Source organism: Lagenorhynchus albirostris, chromosome 15 (genome assembly GCF_949774975.1).
Source record: "Lagenorhynchus albirostris chromosome 15, mLagAlb1.1, whole genome shotgun sequence".
Lineage (NCBI taxonomy): Eukaryota > Metazoa > Chordata > Mammalia > Artiodactyla > Delphinidae > Lagenorhynchus > Lagenorhynchus albirostris.
In genome coordinates, this window is record NC_083109.1 from 26,461,872 (window position 1) to 26,479,969 (window position 18,098).

Sequence of the window (18,098 nt, forward strand, 5' to 3'; positions counted from 1 at the left end):
CGAAATGCTGAAAAAGAACAAAATTGGAGGGCTAACAACACCTGATTCTAAGAATTATTATAAAGCTTCAGTAATAAAAAGTGTGGCATTGGCATAAAAATGGACAGAACAATGGAACAGAATGGAAATTCCAGAAATAAATCCACACACAGGTGGGCAACTGATTTTTGTCAAAGACACAAAGAAAAGAGATAAGCTTTTCAAGAAATGGTAAAAAAAAAAAACCAAAAAACAACTTAGATCCATATGTTGCACCTATACTAAAATTGCCTCAAAAAGGATCATAGATCTAAACACAAAACCTAAAACTATGAAACTTCTTAAAGAAAACATAGGAGAAAAATCACTGTAACCTTGAGTTAGGCAAAGATGTCTTAGATATGACACCCTAACCCCAATCCATGAAAGAACGAATTGATAATTGGACTCTTTCAAAATTAAAAATTTCTGCTCTTTAAAAGACACTACTAAGAGAAGGAAAACACAAGCCACAAACTGGGAGAAAATCTTTGCAAAGCATATATCTGACAAAGGACTTGTATGCAGAATCCATAAAGAACCCTCAAAACTTAACTTCAAAAAACAAGCAACTCATTAAAAAATGGGCAAAGGATTTGAACAGACACTTCATCAAAGAAGATATATGGATGACAGATAAGCACATGAAAAGATGCTCAATAAAAGCTGTCACTAGGGATATGTAAATTGAAATCACAGTGAGACATTATTTTGCACCTGTTAGAATGGCTGAAATTAAAAAGATTAACCACAGGAAGTGTCAGAACGTGGAGCAACTGGAACTCTTATATACTGCTGATGGGAATGTGAAATTATAGATACAACCACCTGGGAAAACAGCTTGGCAGTTTAGCTTAAACGTTCCCACTATCATATGATCCAGCCATTTCACTGCTTCACTTATTCACAGCAATTTTTTTTTTTTTTTTTTTTTGCGTTACGCGGTCCTCTCACTGTTGTGGCCTCTCCCGTTGCGGAGCACAGGCTCCGGACGCGCAGGCTCAGTGGCCATGGCTCACGGGCCCAGCCGCTCCGCGGCATGTGGGATCTTCCCAGACCAGGGCACGAACCCGTGTCCCCTGCATCGGCAGGTGGACTCTCAACCACTGCGCCACCAGGGAAGCCCACAGCAATTTTCTTTGTGATAGACAAAAACTTGAGACACAAATTGTCTGCCGATAAGTAGATAAACAAATTATGGTATAGCCATACAATGGGATTTCATATACTCTGAAATATAGAGGAATGAACTACTGATATACATAACAATGTGGATTTATCTCAAAATAGTTACGCTGAATGAAAAAAGACAAAAAAAGCATACATATGATTTCATTTATATAAAGCCCTAGGAAAGGTAAACTAATCTGTAGTGACAGAAAACAGGAATGGTGAGAGGCTGGAGGCCAGGATTACAAAGGACATGAAGAAACTTGGGTCAATGAATATGTTCACTATCTTGATTGTGGTGATGGTTTCATGATATATAAATATGTCAAAACATGGGACTTCCCTGGTGGTCCAGCGGTTAAGACTCCACACTTCCACTGCAGGGGTTGCGGGTTTGACCTCTGGTTGGGGAACCAAGATTCCACATGCTACACGGCACAGCCATAAAATAAATAAATTGTACACACACACACACACACACACACACACACACACACACATACAACAGAACATATCAAATGGTGTAGTTTCTATCAATTATAATTTCTATCAATATAATTTATTTATATTAAAAATATAAACATAAATACACTTTTTTTTTTTAATACACATTCTTTTAAAAAAGCAGCTATAGTAGTGGTTGGAAGACCAGGCCTTGGAGTCTGGCTGCTTCAGTTGAGTACTACTCCAGCACTCACTTGCCATGGGACCCCCCCCAGCAGGCTACCTGAACTACTGGTGCCTGTTACCTCCTCCGTAAAAGGGAGGAAAGAATGAATTGATCATTGGACTCTTTCAAAATTAAATAACGGAAATTAAAATTTTAAATTAAATAACGGAACATGCTTCAGAGGATCATATTCAAGATTAAATGGCCTAACACATGGAAAGTGTTTGTAACAGTGTCTGGAACACAGGAAGTATCCCATGAATGGCAACCAGCACCTTTCTCACTGAGGTTTGGCACTGGAGTGGGTGGGTCTAACAGGCACATGTTGTTTTTGTTTGCTGTGCATACCCTACTGTGGTTAACTGTTCTTTCCTCATCACCCATTCCACGTGACTCTGGTGGGCTGAAATTCACCGTATCCAGTACACTTGGGGTATGCAGCCTGTAATAGGACTCTATCACCCAGGATGTAGTGATTGGTCCAAGATGTATGAACAGTAACCCAAGCCGGGCCCATCAGAGACCTTTCCTAGGATTTATCAATATTGAGTGTATGACATAAGATGTCTTTCTTTTTCTTCTGGGCTTTCTAAACTGGCTAATGTAAGCCTAGAGTGATCTGTGCCATGCTCTCCCTGCCTCCCCCACAGGAAAGAAGACTGTTGACAATGGGACAAACGATACAGAGAAAAGCACAGTGGAGACAGGGAGAATCTTAAGGCTATCCTTTGTGCCCCTGGATCTACCCAGACCTGAAGCCAAACCACTCCTTTCCTTGCTGACTTATGAGCTAGTCAATCCTCCTTGGGGCTTTAGGCTGTGTGACCCATTTCCACTGCCTGCAGCTGAAGGTGTCTTACATGACAGAGAGGTGAAGTGAGTTAGCAGCAAAATACTGGAGCTGGAAATCATTTAAAAACCAGGTCTCACTGCTACCAAAGCTCACACATGATTACCATCTCCTACTTGTGGGACCAGAGGGGCATGCTTAGTGATTCAGTATCAAGGGGCTAAGCAGATGGCAGAGGCTATGAACAAGCACCAGGCAGGGGAAGAGCAGTGGCCTGGGCCCTAGAAAGCCTTGACATGAGACCGAGCTTTGAGGGAAACCACTCAGCTCAACACATTTGGGGAATTTGTCTCACCTCAGACCCTTGAAGAGATTCAAGAGACATGACAACAGGACAATGACATATTTATTTACAATTGGACCAAAAAAAGGCATACAGGCGTCTTTTAATTAAAAATAATGATGATGATGATTTAAAAAGTCAGAAAAATCGATGCTGTTTGAACCCTTTATGAGGAGTCCGTTTCCCCACTCCCCCCAAAAAGAGAATCTCTTAGGGAAAAAATCCAAGATTCGAATGAAGAAGACTCCATTATCATACTCTACTGCTTGGGGTCCCTTTCCTCCAACCTGATTCTTGGTGGACGCCGCTTGGCACTGCGGAGTCGCTGTGAGGCAAGGTTGAGAAGATCACCGGTTTGACTGGTGGAGCTGGTGAGGGCTGCTGGGAGAGTGCGGGGGGAGGGCGGCGGGGAGGGTGGTGTGTTCCTAGCTCAGCCAGCATCCTGAGCTTTGTCTTCCTCAAGGGGCTGCAGCCAGGGTGAGTGGCTGCTACTTGAACCCTAACCCCAGGGTGGGTTTGGTCTCTTGCAGCTTAAGAGCAGACGTCTTGCGACACGCACGGGGGCGGGGGGTGGGTTAGGAGAAGTGGGCGCTGACAGGGGAGCCAGGCCTGCACGTCAGCTCCTCTTTCTTAGGCTCCTTGCCTATTCCTGGGACTCGGGGAAGGAATGACAGAACTTACTTTCCATCTTCCTTCTCGCAACCAGTGTTCTGGGTGTTCCTCAAAGGAGACAAGAACTCAGACAGGAGGTGGAGGGGAGGGGTCTGGCTAAAAGAGCTGTGTATGGGCACTAAGGCTGGGGGATGTCAGGGAGAGTGCCTCTTCCCAGCCACCTAAAGGAGGGGATCTGCGGTCTCCAGGCCTTGTCCCGCCCTGGAAATGGAGGAGAGGGCCCACCCTAGCACACTCTGCAAAGAGCAGCGACCCCCACAAGGGAGGGGCTGAGGAGCCTCCTGTGGGGTGAGGACCCTCAGCCCAGACACACACACATAGATGCTTGGTTTGGCTCTGGAAACACTTGGCCCTGGATCCAGGGTTTCTTGGCACGAAGACAGTTCATTGCAAGTCTCTCCTCCGGTCCAGAAAACTCTCACTGCTCTGAGCAGGGGCAACTCCTGCTGTCCTGGGGCATTTGGTGCCCAGTACTTCCAGGGGATTTCCTTGTAGCAACTAAGACCTGGGCTCCCAGTGACAAGATGACCGGAGGCCTGGCGGGAAGCCCCACCTCGAGCAGCCCTGGGAGGAGGCTGGGGAGGAGAGAAGAGGGAGGAAAAGGGGCTGGAAGAGGCTGGTTGGCACTGAGGATGCGTGTCCGGGCTGAGCTGTGCTTTGTCGCGGCATCAATGGCGAGGACGGGCAGCAAGAGGCTCCGAAATCTCGCTGGAGCCTGGCAGGCCCGGCGTTTCCTCTTCCAGTTAGTCGTGGGGTGGCCAACAGCCCTGAGGAACTGAGGTGGAGACAGTGACCAGAACCCAGTGTCTTGATGGGTTTATCCATCCTGGACCCATTTGTTAAAAAAACTAAGGAAAAAACTCCAAACCAAAAATAAACCTGAATAAACAGGTCTGAGAGTTCCTGCTGGAGGGATCTTAGCACTGAAGAAAAACAACCCACAAAAAACTCATCCCCAACAGAACTGGAATAAGATGATGAAGAAAAATGCAAGATTTATCTATAGGCCCTCCCGCCCCCTATGCAGCCCCAGGATCCAGGAACACTGTGCCAGGAGTTACATTCCAAACGAGCAGGAGTTATTTTATTTTACGTGCCTGCAGTTCCCCACGCGGGGTGGCTCCCTGTCCGTGGATGGAGTGGGCCAGGCCACGGTCCACCCCATCAGTCTATCTTCACAGCAGCGTAGATCTTGCGGACAAACATGTAGGCTGCATAGAAGCCGATGGTGCCCGTGAGAAGCCAGAAGGACAGGACCATGAGGGCCGTGTAGCCAAAGTAGAGGAGAGAGGGAATGAACTCGACGATGTCCAGCTGGGGCATGAGCAGGGGAGAGAAGAGAGGGGACACGCTTAGTGCCAGCCTGCCGTGGCCAACTGGGTGTCCCCCCACCTTCTCACTGATCTCGTGGTGAAGCTGAAGACTGGCAAGGGGAAGGGGCCTGCCCCAGGTGGGCAGCGAGGGGCAGGTGGGTCTCACAGTCACGGTGGACCTTCAGCAGTACCAGGGCCCGTGCACCGCCTTGGATGCTCACCACCACTATGGTAGGTTATTAACCCACTTTACAGATGGGGCACAGTTACACAGCCGGGAAACAGAAGGAGCTGGGATTTGAACCTGGGGCTAGAGGGCTAAGAGCCCAAGGCCCAAATCCATTGACTCAGGACATTTCCTGCGGGGTAGGAGGGAGTGGGAGTCTTCCTGGGGAAGGGCCTGGGAGCTCGCTGGGAGATGGGGCTGACCTCAGGGGCCAGTGCCAGAATGACAAAGGCAGCAATGGCCATAGCTGTCACTTCTTCGCCGCCACAGTCCCCAGAACAGTACAGTGAGACTCCTGGATGCTGGAGCACAGGAAGTGGGGGCAGGAGAGAGGCGTCCAGGGCTCCTGGCTTTAGGAACAGAGAGCCACCATGAGCCTGTCTCAGCCTACAGTCCTCTCCATCTGAGTGCGCTCTGTCACTTTCGTTACTCTCTCATGGGGATTTTTATCTTGCAGCATTTGAACTCCTTTGCAGAGTTCTGAGGCCTGGGCAGGGATGCTAGGGAATCTGGGGTGTGGTGGGGTTTGCTGGGCCAAGTGGAACTAATCTAGGACCTTGGTATCAAGACCTGCCCAGCCCACCAGGGCCTGAGTGGGGCCTGTTCTAGGGCTCATGGGAAGACAAATGGCCACAAAATGCCAGGAGCCCAGAAGAAAACAATAAGGGTCACTGTTTGAGACAGTCTCCCTGAAGTCAAATGTCCTCAAACTAGGGGTGAAGGCCATGTTTTCCAGCTCAACTGCCTATGTCTCCTTTTATGAGCTTTCTTACGGCTGAAGATGGGGTGAAGGTGAGGGGGGAAACAGGGCAGTGGTAAATCCAGTGGTAAAACCAGGAAAGGGATGAGGCAAAAAGGCAGCGCTGGAAAGTTCCTTAGAGTTCAGACAGGCCAAGGCCACCATTTTACAGACAGGGCTCTGGGGCTGGAGGAGGTTTTTAGAGCAGAGAAGAAAGGCTGGGCCACAGGCAGGAAGGGCAGGAGGCTGAAATGTGACCCTTGTGTAGGCGGCTATGGTAGCAGGTTTTGCTTGCCCAACACTGGCTCCTGTCTTCCTTCTTCCTGGTGTCTCGGGTACCCACTCCCTACTTTGTGGTCCTATTGGGGCTGTCGGTCCTAATACAAAACCTAAACTAGTCAATCAGAGTATGCCATCCTACTGGACATGAGGAACAGTGAGGGATGGCATGTAGCCTGGGCCAATGAGCGTCTTCCCTGGGATTTATAACATAATGATAGAAGAAAGATGTTCTTTTAGTTCTAGAGCTGCAAAGCTGAGAAAAGGAGACTCTAGGGCTGCTATTGGTCATCCTTCTATTTGTGGAAAGATCCTGCCTACAGATTGAAGCCAAGAAAACACACACAGAGCTGAGGAATAAACACAGAGCCCTGATACCATCTGAGCTGCTGGATCTAACCAAGCCTGAAGCTAGAACTCCAACTTCTTATTAAACTTACATCAGCCAAAACATTCTCTTTTTTGCTTAAGCCAGTTGGGACTGGTTTTGGTCACTTTCCATTCAAAATAGTTCTGATTAATAAGGGCTGTAGAGAAGGGAAATTAGATTTGTTCTGCAGGATTCCAGGAACAAGACTGTGGTCTGAAGATGGAATTTACAGGGAGGCAGATTTCAGTGTGACTTAAGGAAGGCCTTGATAAGGACAGGAGCTATCCGAAGAGAATGGGAGCATCAGGAGGGAGTGTCTTCTGTTGCTGGATGTGCCAGGGCAGAGGTCAGCGAGCTTCTTCTTAAAGGACCAGCTTATAAATAGTTTAGGCCACGTGGCCTCTGTCAAAACTACTCCACTCTGCCATTGTAGTGTAAAAACAGCCTTGACCATATGTAAATGAACAAGCGTGGCTGTGTGCCAATAAAACTTTGTTTACAGAAGCAGGCCTGCTGGCCCATGGGCGTACAGTTGGCTGACCCCTGAGCTAGATGATCACTTGCTGGGATCGCTGGAGAAGAGGGCAGTCAGCAAACTGGAAGCAGGGGTGCGGCACCGCACTCAAATATCTGGACAGTCCTTTCCAACCTGACATTTTTGGGAAAGGGAATTCCAAGCTTCACCCAGCTGACCTATGCCTCTAGTGTGGGAATACACCCTGGTTATAAGCAGAGGACTTCTCGGTTTGGGGTCCTGGATACCCAAAGTACAGCGGGTAAAACTGTCTTCAGCGTAAGCTCCAGAGGTAACATGGGGTCCGCCAGAGCGACCCCAGACTCCTCTCAACGGCCCATCTGGTTTGTGTTACACACGAATCTAATAAGCCTGCTGTGGGGATCTGTTTGTATTCTCACTCTTACGTCACTCTTTGGGGTCAGTGAGCTCTGTGAGTATAGCCGAGTTCGTAAATCTGGGCGCTAAAGCCTACTTCATCAGTTTCTGCTTTTACCTTTATTAACTCTTCTCATTTACTTTCATTCTTTCAAGTTACTGTTCTTTTTTTTTTTTTCTGTCATCTTGAGGTGAACACTGTATTAGTCTCTCTTATTTCCTCTTAAAAGCACTGTAAGGTGATATACTCCCTTTAAGTTCTGCTTTGGTTGTATCTCACAGGTTTTGCATACAACATTCTCATTGTCATTTATCCTGAAGGCGTTTGTCACCCAAACATACTCTATTTCCTAAAAAGATTATGTTCTAAGAGCAGTAACAGTTCTAGGATGACTTTGGTCCTCCTCATTCTTGGCAGAAAAGTAAGACTTAGACACTTGGGGTTTTTCCCCAGCACCCTCCCCGCCACAATCCTGCCCTGAAAGGGCTAGGGGGCTCCCTCATGCAGGGTGGTACCTTGTTAACAAAATAAAAGATGGCATAGACCAGGACATAGAATGCAGATCCCCCGGAGACTAGGAAATTCCTCCACCACCAGCGGTAATCCTGAGGAGGAAACAGAGAAGGGTCATAGCTGTCTCCAGGCAGAACCTCTTCCCCAAGTTTCAGAGCTGCCTGAGGAACTAAAGACCCTGGGTAAGAACTGTAATATTTGGGGTGATGCGAAGCTTTTTATACCTTGACTGTGATGGTGGTTACACAACTGTAGGCATCTCTAAAAACTTACAGAACTGTAGATTAAAAAGGGTGAACTTTACTGTTTATAAATTATATCTCAATTTAAAAAAATCAGCAACAACAAAAGAACATTATTAACAACATTAGCATTTCTTGAGCAAACGCTCACCACGTGCCACATATTGTTCTAAGTGCTCTATGTGAATCAGCTCATTGAGTCTTCGCAGCAGCCCTGTGAGTTAGGCCCGGAAGGCACACGGAGGTTAAACGACTGCCCAAGATCCAGAGCTACTAACAGAGGAGCCAGCGTTTCAGCTCAGGCTGTCTGTCCCAGAGCCCTTGTTTTGCCCATCAAGAGCTAGTCCCCAGATGGAGGGCAGGTCACCCAAACTGCATCAGCTGTTGAAGAAACCACTACTGGAGTGGACTCAGTACTGACGAGTCTACTGTCGTTAGGTCGTGGTGACTTCCCTGCAAGACTATGCAGTGAGGTAGGGATCATTAACTCGAGTCTACAGCTGAACAAATGGAGGCTCTGCAAGGGGAAGTGATGTACTTGCCCAAGACCTCATGGCCAGAAGAGGCAGGACCACATGAGAAACCCAGACAGCCTCACTGATCCAATTCAATACTGGACCCAGCTGCCCCCACCCCAAACTGCTGGCCCCATTCCCCTCACCTCTGCACACAGCTGGAAGTATACCATGACGATGCTGATTTGCGAACAGGACACCACCAGGATGATGAAGACGAGGAACAGGAAGCCGAAAAGGTAATAGAACTGATTCTCCCAGATTGCCTGTGGATATACCGCAGCCGGCCTTCAGGTAGCCTGCCCCCACTCCCCTGGCATTCCCTGCTTGTGCGCGGGAACTCCATCCCTCAGTCAGGACTGGCAGGAATGGAGACACCGTCATGACACCACTGGGGCCTGTGAGCCTGGCTCGTGGCTGACTGGTCTCTCCTCCCTGGAGCAAAGGGTTCCTAGGGAGGGGCTGGGGCATGGCTGGTCCTGAGATGGGTGGCCCCCGCCTGGACTCAGCAGCTTGCGGAAAATAACGAATCCCACCCCAATCAAAATTACACGGCAGCCGCCACGACCTGGGGCAGCTCACCACGTGCCAGGCATAGTGTCACGTGCTTTACGTACACCACCACGTGTCAGCCTATGAAAGCATGGCATTTTACAGTGAAAGAAGTCAAGGTTCAGAGAGGCTGGTGATTGGCCCAGTGTCACACAGACAGAACAGATGGAGACTCCCTGCCCAGGCAGCCAACCCGTCCTAGGCAGGGCTGGGTGGGCGAGGGGGTCTCAGTAGGGACAGGCTGGGCCACTCCAGAGGAGTGGATGCTTGTCCAGCACTGACTTATTGCAAGACCCTCCCTCCATGCTAGGCGCTGAGCTGGGTCAGCTGGACTTAGATGGCTCTGAAGAACTGTTCTGCCAACTTTCATCTTGGCATGCCTGGGAGAGGAGTAATCATCATTACAACAGCAGCTACAAGTTAACAAGCATTTCCTGAATGCCAGGCGCTGTGCCTTTTATAGACGTTATCACGTTCCAGCCTCATGATGATCCTGGGAATTAGGCATCATCCCCCCACTTTCCTAGGAGTTTTGAGTAACTTAGGTAAAGACACGTAGGGTCCCAGAAGTCAAAGCAGACGCAACAATGATATTAATAATGGTGGTGACTGACTGCAACACTGCTAAAGCAGCCAAAGCAGCTTCTGTTTACTGAGCCCTTCCCACACCAGACCCCGTACATGTGGCACATCTCACGTACCCTTCCAAGCTGTCCCGAGAGGCAGGACTGTTACCCTATTTTAGGGCAAAGAATGGGGGCTCTGAGAGGCTAAAAGGTCTGTCTGAAATGTCACAGGCGGTAAGAGGCAGAGCACCTAAGTGGAGGGGTAGGGACTAGGTTAGTGCGGGTGAAGGTGAGGGGTGGGGAGCAAGTAGCAGTACTCACACTGAAGATGAAGAAAAGCTCGATGAACATGGCGCCAAAGGGCAGGATCCCAGCCATGAGAATGCTGCAGAGAACGGGAGGGTTAACAATGCTGGGAGGCCTGGGCCGCTGGAGGCTTCGGGCTCCCTCCTGAGCCAGCAAGAATGAGAATGCTTACACTGTTCGGTGGGTCTAAATCTTTCGGCATGCTTTTGTACCATTATAGCCTCTCAAGAGGTGGGCATCATTCTCCCCATTTTATAGATGGGAAAACTGAAGTACAGAGAGGTGGCGCGACTTGCCCAAGGTCCAAGGTAGTCTTTACCTGTCACCCCGCACCTTTCCACTCCACCCCTTCCCTGGCCAACACCGAGTCTGGCTACAACTTGGTCCTCTCTATCTTGGAGTGAAGCTAAGCTTTCAGGAAGTCTACTAGAGCCAGCCGGGGCTGCAGGAGCACCTGTCATAGCCCCCACAGGGGGAGGGTACCCCTGTCCATGTCTTTCCAAGGAGATGGCTCAGGGGAACGTTGGCCTTGCCTACTCCAGAAGCCCCCGCCCGGCCCTTGCCGGAGACTCACCCCACGAATCGGTTCATGTACCACCGCTGCTCAGGGATCTGCCGGGGAATCTGGTTGGTGCGCACAGGGTTGTCATATGGCTGCTTGCGGAAGCCGAAGTAGTAACCCAGGTAGACAAGGGGCAGGGAGATTCCGAACCACATGCATAGCAGGGCCACCATGGTGGGGAAGGGCACCTGTGGGCACAGCACCGTGAGGCTCCACAAGCCCTGAAGCCCAGGCTGGGGTCGTGCAGGGGGAGGGGGGACCTTCTGGGTCCCAGGGCAGGAAGGGCACAGCAGGACCACCATGGTGGGGAAGCTCCTGCAGACACGCCCCCCCCCACAGGGCTCCTGGCCAGACTGTCCTGGGGCTGACCCCAGCCCTGGGAAAAGCAGAGGGCAGACGGAGGGCCAGTTGAGCCATGAAGTGAAGGAACCACGGCATCCTACAGGAGCTTGTCACCAGGGAGGACGTGGGGAAAGAACAAGGAAGGAGGGGCTGAGAGCACGAAGGGGAGAGGAAGGGCCGGAATGAAGAGAAATTATGTGTGGTCTGTTAAGTGAAAACGAAGGGGAAAATACAGAAGTGCACAAATAGTGCGTTCCCAATTTCACTCAATGAAAACACCACAATATACCACGAAGTGAAAAAAGCAGGATATAAAACTGTATGTAGAGAACTCCATTTTAATAAAAACACCCCAATACTTATATGCATACATGCCTGGAGAGGCCTACACCAAAAAGTTAACAGCACTTCCTCAGATGGAGTATGGGGCTTTGGAATTGATTTTTCATTTTTTTTTAAATTCCCTTCTGCACAGTCTGAGGTTTTTACAACTCACACAAAATGGAAGAAATGAACTAATCTTTGTAAAGTGTTCAGAACGATACTTATTCCAAAGTAAGCACTATAAAAATGTTTGCTATTAGTTTATAATTTTACGATTACATTATTCCATTTTAAATATATCTAAAAAGAAGTTAAAAGACTGCAAAAACAGGGAATTCCCTGGCAGTCCAGTGGTTAGGACTCTGCGCTTCCATTGCAGGGGGCACGTTTCCTTTCTAAAATTTCTGCAGTGAGTGTTTATAGTGAGCAGCTGGTAACTGGGAGAAAAATGTTGAGAGAGAGAAGGGAGACAGGTATAAAAAAGAGGAAGTGAGAGGAAGAGCATGACCCTGTCTTTCCTGAGGGCAGCTCCCTGGACCGCTGGGAAGGACCCAGTCCTCCGGCAGCCCGGAGTGCAAGCCTCACCCAAGCACCTTCTGTGGGCACCTGCCAGTGGAGGGGAGGCCGTTCTCTCCGCTGAGGCCGGGATGGCAAACACCTGCCCCACCTCTCCCGCAGCTAATCCATAAGACCATCTCCCCACCCCCAGCTGAGTCCACAATCCTCACGGGGGGCTGGTGCTGAGCTCCGGGCAGGGACACTAGGAGGAGAGCGTTGTTTTGGGAGACTGACCTCATCAAGTCATACCAAGCAGCTTTCCCTTGGTTGAGACGAGGGAAATTCCCCAGTTGGCCCCTGGACTGTGGAAATCTCCCTTTAGAGAAGTGAGCTTTGGTCAGCTGTCTGAAAGAGCCCACAGGAAAGGCAAGACAGATGGATGCATAGGGATGGAGAAACCGTGGCCAGCCCTCTGGGGCTTTAGAAAAGGGAAGGAAGCAGCAGGAAGTGACCTGCAGGAATGGGCCTGAGCACAGCTGGCCCTCCCTTGCTGGGGAGGGCACTTACCGCCCCTGATGAGTGCTTTCCCCAGATGAAGCAATTCAATACGAAGCAGATGCCAAAAACCACGCCAGGGTACAATGTCGCCGTCTGGAAGCAAGAGAGACCAGGCTGGGGAGCTGCATCTAGGGAGAGCTCCCACCTGCCCCATCAGGGCTCCCCGACTAGAGGTTCTCAAGCCCTCCCTGTCCTGTAGGACTCAGCTCAAGGATAAACCCTTCCAGAAAGCATTCCCTGACCCCCAGACTAGGCAAGCCTTCTGCTCTCTGTCCTTTTAGATCCCTGAACCGCACCGTCCTCGCCCTCATCCGTGTTCATAATCATGTGCTGTTGTTACCCCCCAGACATAAGCTCTTGGGAGGATCAGGTCCTGCTCACTGATGTGTTCTCAGCACTCAGAGCACAGTAGTGTTCAATAAGCATTTGTTGAATAGGAATGATCAAATAAAAGTTTTACTAAACACGTAGGTCTGGGCCTCAACCCAAACTGTCCAGAGTGGTGGGTAAGCTTTAACTGAGTCTTAGGGGCGGTGGGTGCTCGCCTCCACATGAATCAACCATCTCACCCAATCCTCACTACAGGCCTAGATGGGAAGGACTGTCACTACCCCTTTTCAAGAAGAGGACAGAGGCCCAGTAACGTTAAATACCCCACACCCCAACTTCACACAGTCAGTTAAGGGTGGAGCAGAGGTTCAAACCCAGGCAGTCTGACTCCAGAGGCCCTGCTCCTGACGCCCTGCGGTGTATTCTATCCAGTCAAGGCTTCTGGGGCTGGGGCTCAGGCACTGAGAACCAAAGCCCTAGACCTACAGTGGAGCCTCCTTTACTACTGCGGCTGCCGGAGCACCCAAGAGGGTCTGCCCGTGAGGCCTGAGGCTCCCTGCAATCTGGTGCTCAGCTTCACGGCCAGTTTTATTTACCTTTAGCCTGTAGCCACTACCCACTAACTGGCCACTGCTCTCCACGTCCCTGACCCCAGGCCTTCATGAGGTAGAGTCATCAGCATCTCAGGGATCTGCCGTCTGAGTGCCAGTGCTGAACCAGTGGCCTTCTGCATACAGTCTCCTTCCAACCACACAACGACCTGAGACTTAGGTGCAACCAGTCCCCACTGGAGAGGTGGGGAAACCAAGGCTCAGAGGGCTGGTCAAGGTTACCAACCAAGGAAATAACGGAGCCAGGACTGGGATCCAGGAGATTCCAGAACCTGAGGCCTCCTTGCTGGCTGCTTCCATCCAGTTGAAACCCTCCTCTCCGAGGCCCAGCTCAAATGTCATTTCCCCCCTTCCTGTGTGTTCCTACTTTACTCTGCTGTGTAGCAGAGAACTCCTCGTCTGTCCTCCTGGCTGAAATGTATGGACTGAGCACTGTGCTAGATACCAGGAAGAACAGGAAGAATGTTCAGACCCATAAATGGAGAACAACATAAGTGGCACTCATAGGCACAAGGCTCTGCCCAGGCCCCCCTGGGGTGCCAAGGGGGACCCTGAAGTTAGAATCGGTGGGGGAGGAAGAGTGACCCCGGACCTAAGACTTAGCTGCCCACGCAGAGGGTGGAGGAGAGAAGAGCAGTTGTACACCTGCACGGCTGCGGCTGCAGCAGAGGCCCGCCTGTGGAGCGAGGCAGAGCTCCACACCAGGGAAGGGTCAGAATCTTGCAGGGAAACTGAGGAGGCCTAGGACGGCCAAGGGCCCAGGCAGGAGGGAAAGATGCCTGAACCTGGGCAGGAGTCCTGGGGATGGAGATGGGAAGGAATTCGTGGACTATCTGGCAGGAGAACCATCCACACTTGATGTATGAGAGGAGGCGGGGGCGCTAGTGAGTAGGAGGAAGAAAGGGAGCCACCCAGGTGACTGCCTTGGGGGCCCGGGTGGATGATGGTGCCACTGGATGCAGGGAGCAGGTTTGGGGCAGAGAGACGGGGTTTGCCGTGGCACCAGTACAGGGAGGCGTGGAGGGCACCTGGCGCGAGGCCTCATCAGGGAAGTCTCACCAGGTGAGGAGAGGGCTGGCTTTTACAGCTCTGAAGATCCCTGGGTCTTAGCACACAGTAGCCTGAGAAAAACACCTGACGCGTCAAGAATTTAGGAAACTCTTTTTGATCTTTCCAGAACAACCACTGTCACAGCTCTTCTATACTGAGGGCTTATTAACTGCCAGGGGTATTTGCCAGAGCTAGGATAGCCTGAGTTCCCCTGCTCTTTTGATAGCTGTGAGAATGGTTTCAGTAGGCCTGGGTCTAGAGGCTTCTCTGAATTTGGCATCAGGGGTTTCCCTGGTCCTCTAAGGGCTCACTTGCTCTGGGAGAAGGGGCTCAGGGCTCCCTGGGAGGCAGGGTCCACTCCCAGGCATCCTCTGGTTTCTGTGGTCTTTTCTGCTGCCAAGAACTCTCTTCACCACCAGGAGGACAGTGAACACCAGAAGCTGACCTTATTGAAGAGGAACAGAGGCCCCAAAGTCTGGAAAACAGGCTGACAGTGACGTGGGGCCTGGCTTCTCCCGCCCCTGGCAGGTAATTCTCTCCTTACTCTGCTGGGTAGGGTGTTCTCACAGCTGCCCTGCTGATCAGGTTTTGACCTTAAACTTTGACACCTGGGATGGTGTCTCAATCCCGTTATTCTGAATCCCCTATTTCTTCTTGTGCTTGAGCCATGGGACAATGTAGGCTAAAAATCATCTAAGTTCAATTCCCTCTTTTCATGGATGCGGCTACTAAGGCCTCAGAGGTAAGCACCCAGGGGTGAGAGCCCAGCTCTCCTGGCCCTTGGGTGTGCTCCTCCCACCCATCAGGCTGCTGCCCAGCTCCTGGCCCTAAACCCCCACCAGAGCCTGCTTATGCTGCTCTCGAGGAGCCCAGGAGGAAGCTTCTTGGCCTCGCAAGAACATGGGGAGGAGGGTTGGGACACTTACACAGAAGGCTCCTTTCTTCCACCGATGGCCTTTTAGAGTGCGGTACAGACGGCCGGCGGAAAATCCACCAAACACCCTGTGGGGAGATGGAAGGGATCCACACCAAGGGGACGTGTTAGCTGCAGTGCAGGCAGCCTGCGCCAGCCCTGGGACCCCACTCATGCACACGTACCCCATGAACATGAAGAGGAAGCAGGCCGTGGTCATGAGAGCTCCCCGGCTGGAGGGTGACAGCATCCCAAGCATGGCCACAACTGAGGAGGGAGGGGCAAGAGAGGGAAAGTCAGGGTCTCTAGGCCCCAAGGCCCAGTGGTGGGCTGGCTCACAGGGCCCCAGGGCAGGTGAGGCTAGATGAGGCTCCCTACTCCCTCTCCCTACTCTACTGGAGAAGACTGGGTCTTAGTTGGGGTTCAGAGGGGTGCAGCAGTTGCTGGGCCATGGCTGGCTGCGTCTTTTTCTTTTTCTTTTTAAATTTATTTGATTTTTATTTATTTTTGGTTGTGTTGGGTCTTTGTTGCTGCGCGTGGGCTTTCTCTAGTTGCGGTGAGCGGGGGCTACTCTTCATTGCAGTGCTCAGGCTTCTCATTGCGGTGGCTTCTCTTGTTGCGCAGCACGGGCTCTAGATGCGCGAGCTTCAGCAGTTGTGGCTCGAGGGCTCTAGAGTGCAGGCTCAGTAGTTGTGGCGTGTGGGCTTAGTTGTTCCGCGGCATGTGGGAATTCCCCGGACCAGGGCTTGAACCCGTGTCCCCTGCATTGGCAGGCGTATTCTTAACCACTATACTACCAGGGAAGCCCCATGCATCTTAATGGTAATGGCCAGCCCACAGAGCATTTGCAACCAACCAGGCACTGAGCTGAGAGCATTACGAATGCCAGCTCACTGAATCTACCTCATCAGCCCTCTGAGGTGGTTAGTTCCCACATTCCTTAGATGAGGAAACTGTGGCTCACGAGGTTAAATGAGAGGCTCACAGAAGTTAAATGACTTGTCCAAGGTCACAAAGCTTGGAGGCATGAGGCTGAGACAGAAATTTAGGCAGATAAGTTGCTAAGAGATTAGATTTTGAAAGTTCTCATCACAAGAAAAAAAAATTGTAACTATGCGAGGTGATGGATATTAACTAAACTCACTATGGTAATCATTTTGCAATATATACATATAATATCGAATCATTATTTTGTATACCTTAAACTAATACAGTGTTATATGTCAGCAAAAAAAAAAAAGTTAAAATGGTTAAAAAAAAATTTAGGCAGATTGATTTCAGAACTGCCTGTAACTACTATATATTCATTTTTGGGGGTGTTTTCTGAGCAAAAAGACCTGATTCCAGTCCTAATCCTGGTGCTGAAATGGGTAAGTCACTTAATGCCTGGCTGCAAAAGGAGGCCAACCTCAGAGTGCTGATATATGGCTTCATTGGTGGTGTGGATGTTGGGGGCTATCGATGGTGCTGGCAAGATCTGAGGAGGAGCAAATCACCAGGGCCTGTGGCTGAGAGGACCAGCCCTCTTGCTGGGATGGACGGCTCTGTCTGGCCCAGAGATGTTGACATGCCCCCCTGCCCCAGGAAGGGAAGCCCACCCTTTTCTCAGACTCAGGCCTGTGCTGCGCTGGTGAGCACAGCTCACCCTCCCCAAACCCCCAGCCCACCTCCACCCCTGCCGGGCTTACTCACAGATGACGATGAGGATCATGCAGAAGAGCTGAATGCCCGAGCCCAGCAGGGAGCTGAGGATCATGGGGTACTGGGGGGGCCTGAAGACGTCGCCATGCACTAGCTTCCACCCGGACTCTTCCATCGTGTCTTCCTGCAGCAAAGGGCCAGAAAGCGAGGCTCTTCTTGGGCTCTGGAGAAGGCAGCTCCTGCAGGGACCACCCCCAAGGACCCACATCCTTGACCAGGGCTGAGGGTCCCTCAGGTGTCAACCAGCTCCACTCTGACACAGGAGTATAAGTGACATGAGAACGTATATCCCAGAGAACTGTCACACGGAAGAAGGAGGGTACAAACATGGGCTTACAGCTATACAAAAGGAAAATCTCCTCCCCACATTCCACAAACCAAATGCATGGAAAAATAATGTAAACCAGCACACTAAAATGTTAACTGTGATAGTTTTTGAGTGGTGTCTTTAGAAGCAAGTTATTATTTTTTAACTGATTATAAAAGTAATATAGGCACACCTTATTTTATTGTGCTTCATTTTACAGCACTTCGCAGATACTGTATTTTTTACAAATTGAAGGTCTGTGGCAACCTGCATCAAGCAAGTCTATTGGCGCCATTTTTCCAACAGCATTTCCTCATTTTGTGTCTCTGAGTCACATTTTAGTAATTCTCACAACATTTCAAAATTTTTCATTATATCTGTTATAGTGTTCTGTTATCAGTGATCTTTGACTTTACTACTGCAATTGTTTTGGGGTGCCGTGACCCGTGCCCATATAAGATGGCAAACTTCATCAGTAAACGTGTTCTGATTGCTCCACCAACCAGTTGTTCCCCCATCTCTCTCCCTCTCCTCCAGCCTCCCTATTCCCTGAGACATAACAATATTGAAATCAGGCCAATTAATAACCCTACGCCTCTAAGTGTGTAAGTGAAAGGAAGAATTGCCTGTCTTTCACGTTAAATCAAAAGCTAGAAATGATTAAGCTTAGCAAGGAACACGTGTCAAAGGCTGAGATTCCTGAAAAAGAACTCTTTCACCAAATA

The 18,098-nt window shown here is 50.2% G+C and overlaps 1 protein-coding gene across 2 annotated transcripts in view; it reads right to left on the reverse strand.

Moving 5' to 3' along the window:
- Nucleotides 1–3,036: 3,036 nt before the first annotated feature.
- TM9SF4 (transmembrane 9 superfamily member 4) overlaps nucleotides 3,037–18,098 on the reverse strand; it is a 56,803-nt gene continuing 41,741 nt past the window's right edge. For both annotated transcript variants that reach the window (XM_060122671.1, XM_060122672.1), the window contains 9 exons: nucleotides 17,058–17,190; nucleotides 15,551–15,632; nucleotides 15,379–15,454; nucleotides 12,471–12,554; nucleotides 10,752–10,927; nucleotides 10,193–10,256; nucleotides 8,900–9,019; nucleotides 7,999–8,088; nucleotides 3,037–4,977 (listed from right to left, as the gene is read on the reverse strand). In XM_060122671.1, the coding sequence (XP_059978654.1) occupies nucleotides 4,828–4,977; nucleotides 7,999–8,088; nucleotides 8,900–9,019; nucleotides 10,193–10,256; nucleotides 10,752–10,927; nucleotides 12,471–12,554; nucleotides 15,379–15,454; nucleotides 15,551–15,632; nucleotides 17,058–17,190 (975 nt within the window). In that variant the 3' untranslated portion in view covers nucleotides 3,037–4,827. The remainder of the gene's footprint in view (nucleotides 4,978–7,998; nucleotides 8,089–8,899; nucleotides 9,020–10,192; nucleotides 10,257–10,751; nucleotides 10,928–12,470; nucleotides 12,555–15,378; nucleotides 15,455–15,550; nucleotides 15,633–17,057; nucleotides 17,191–18,098) is intronic.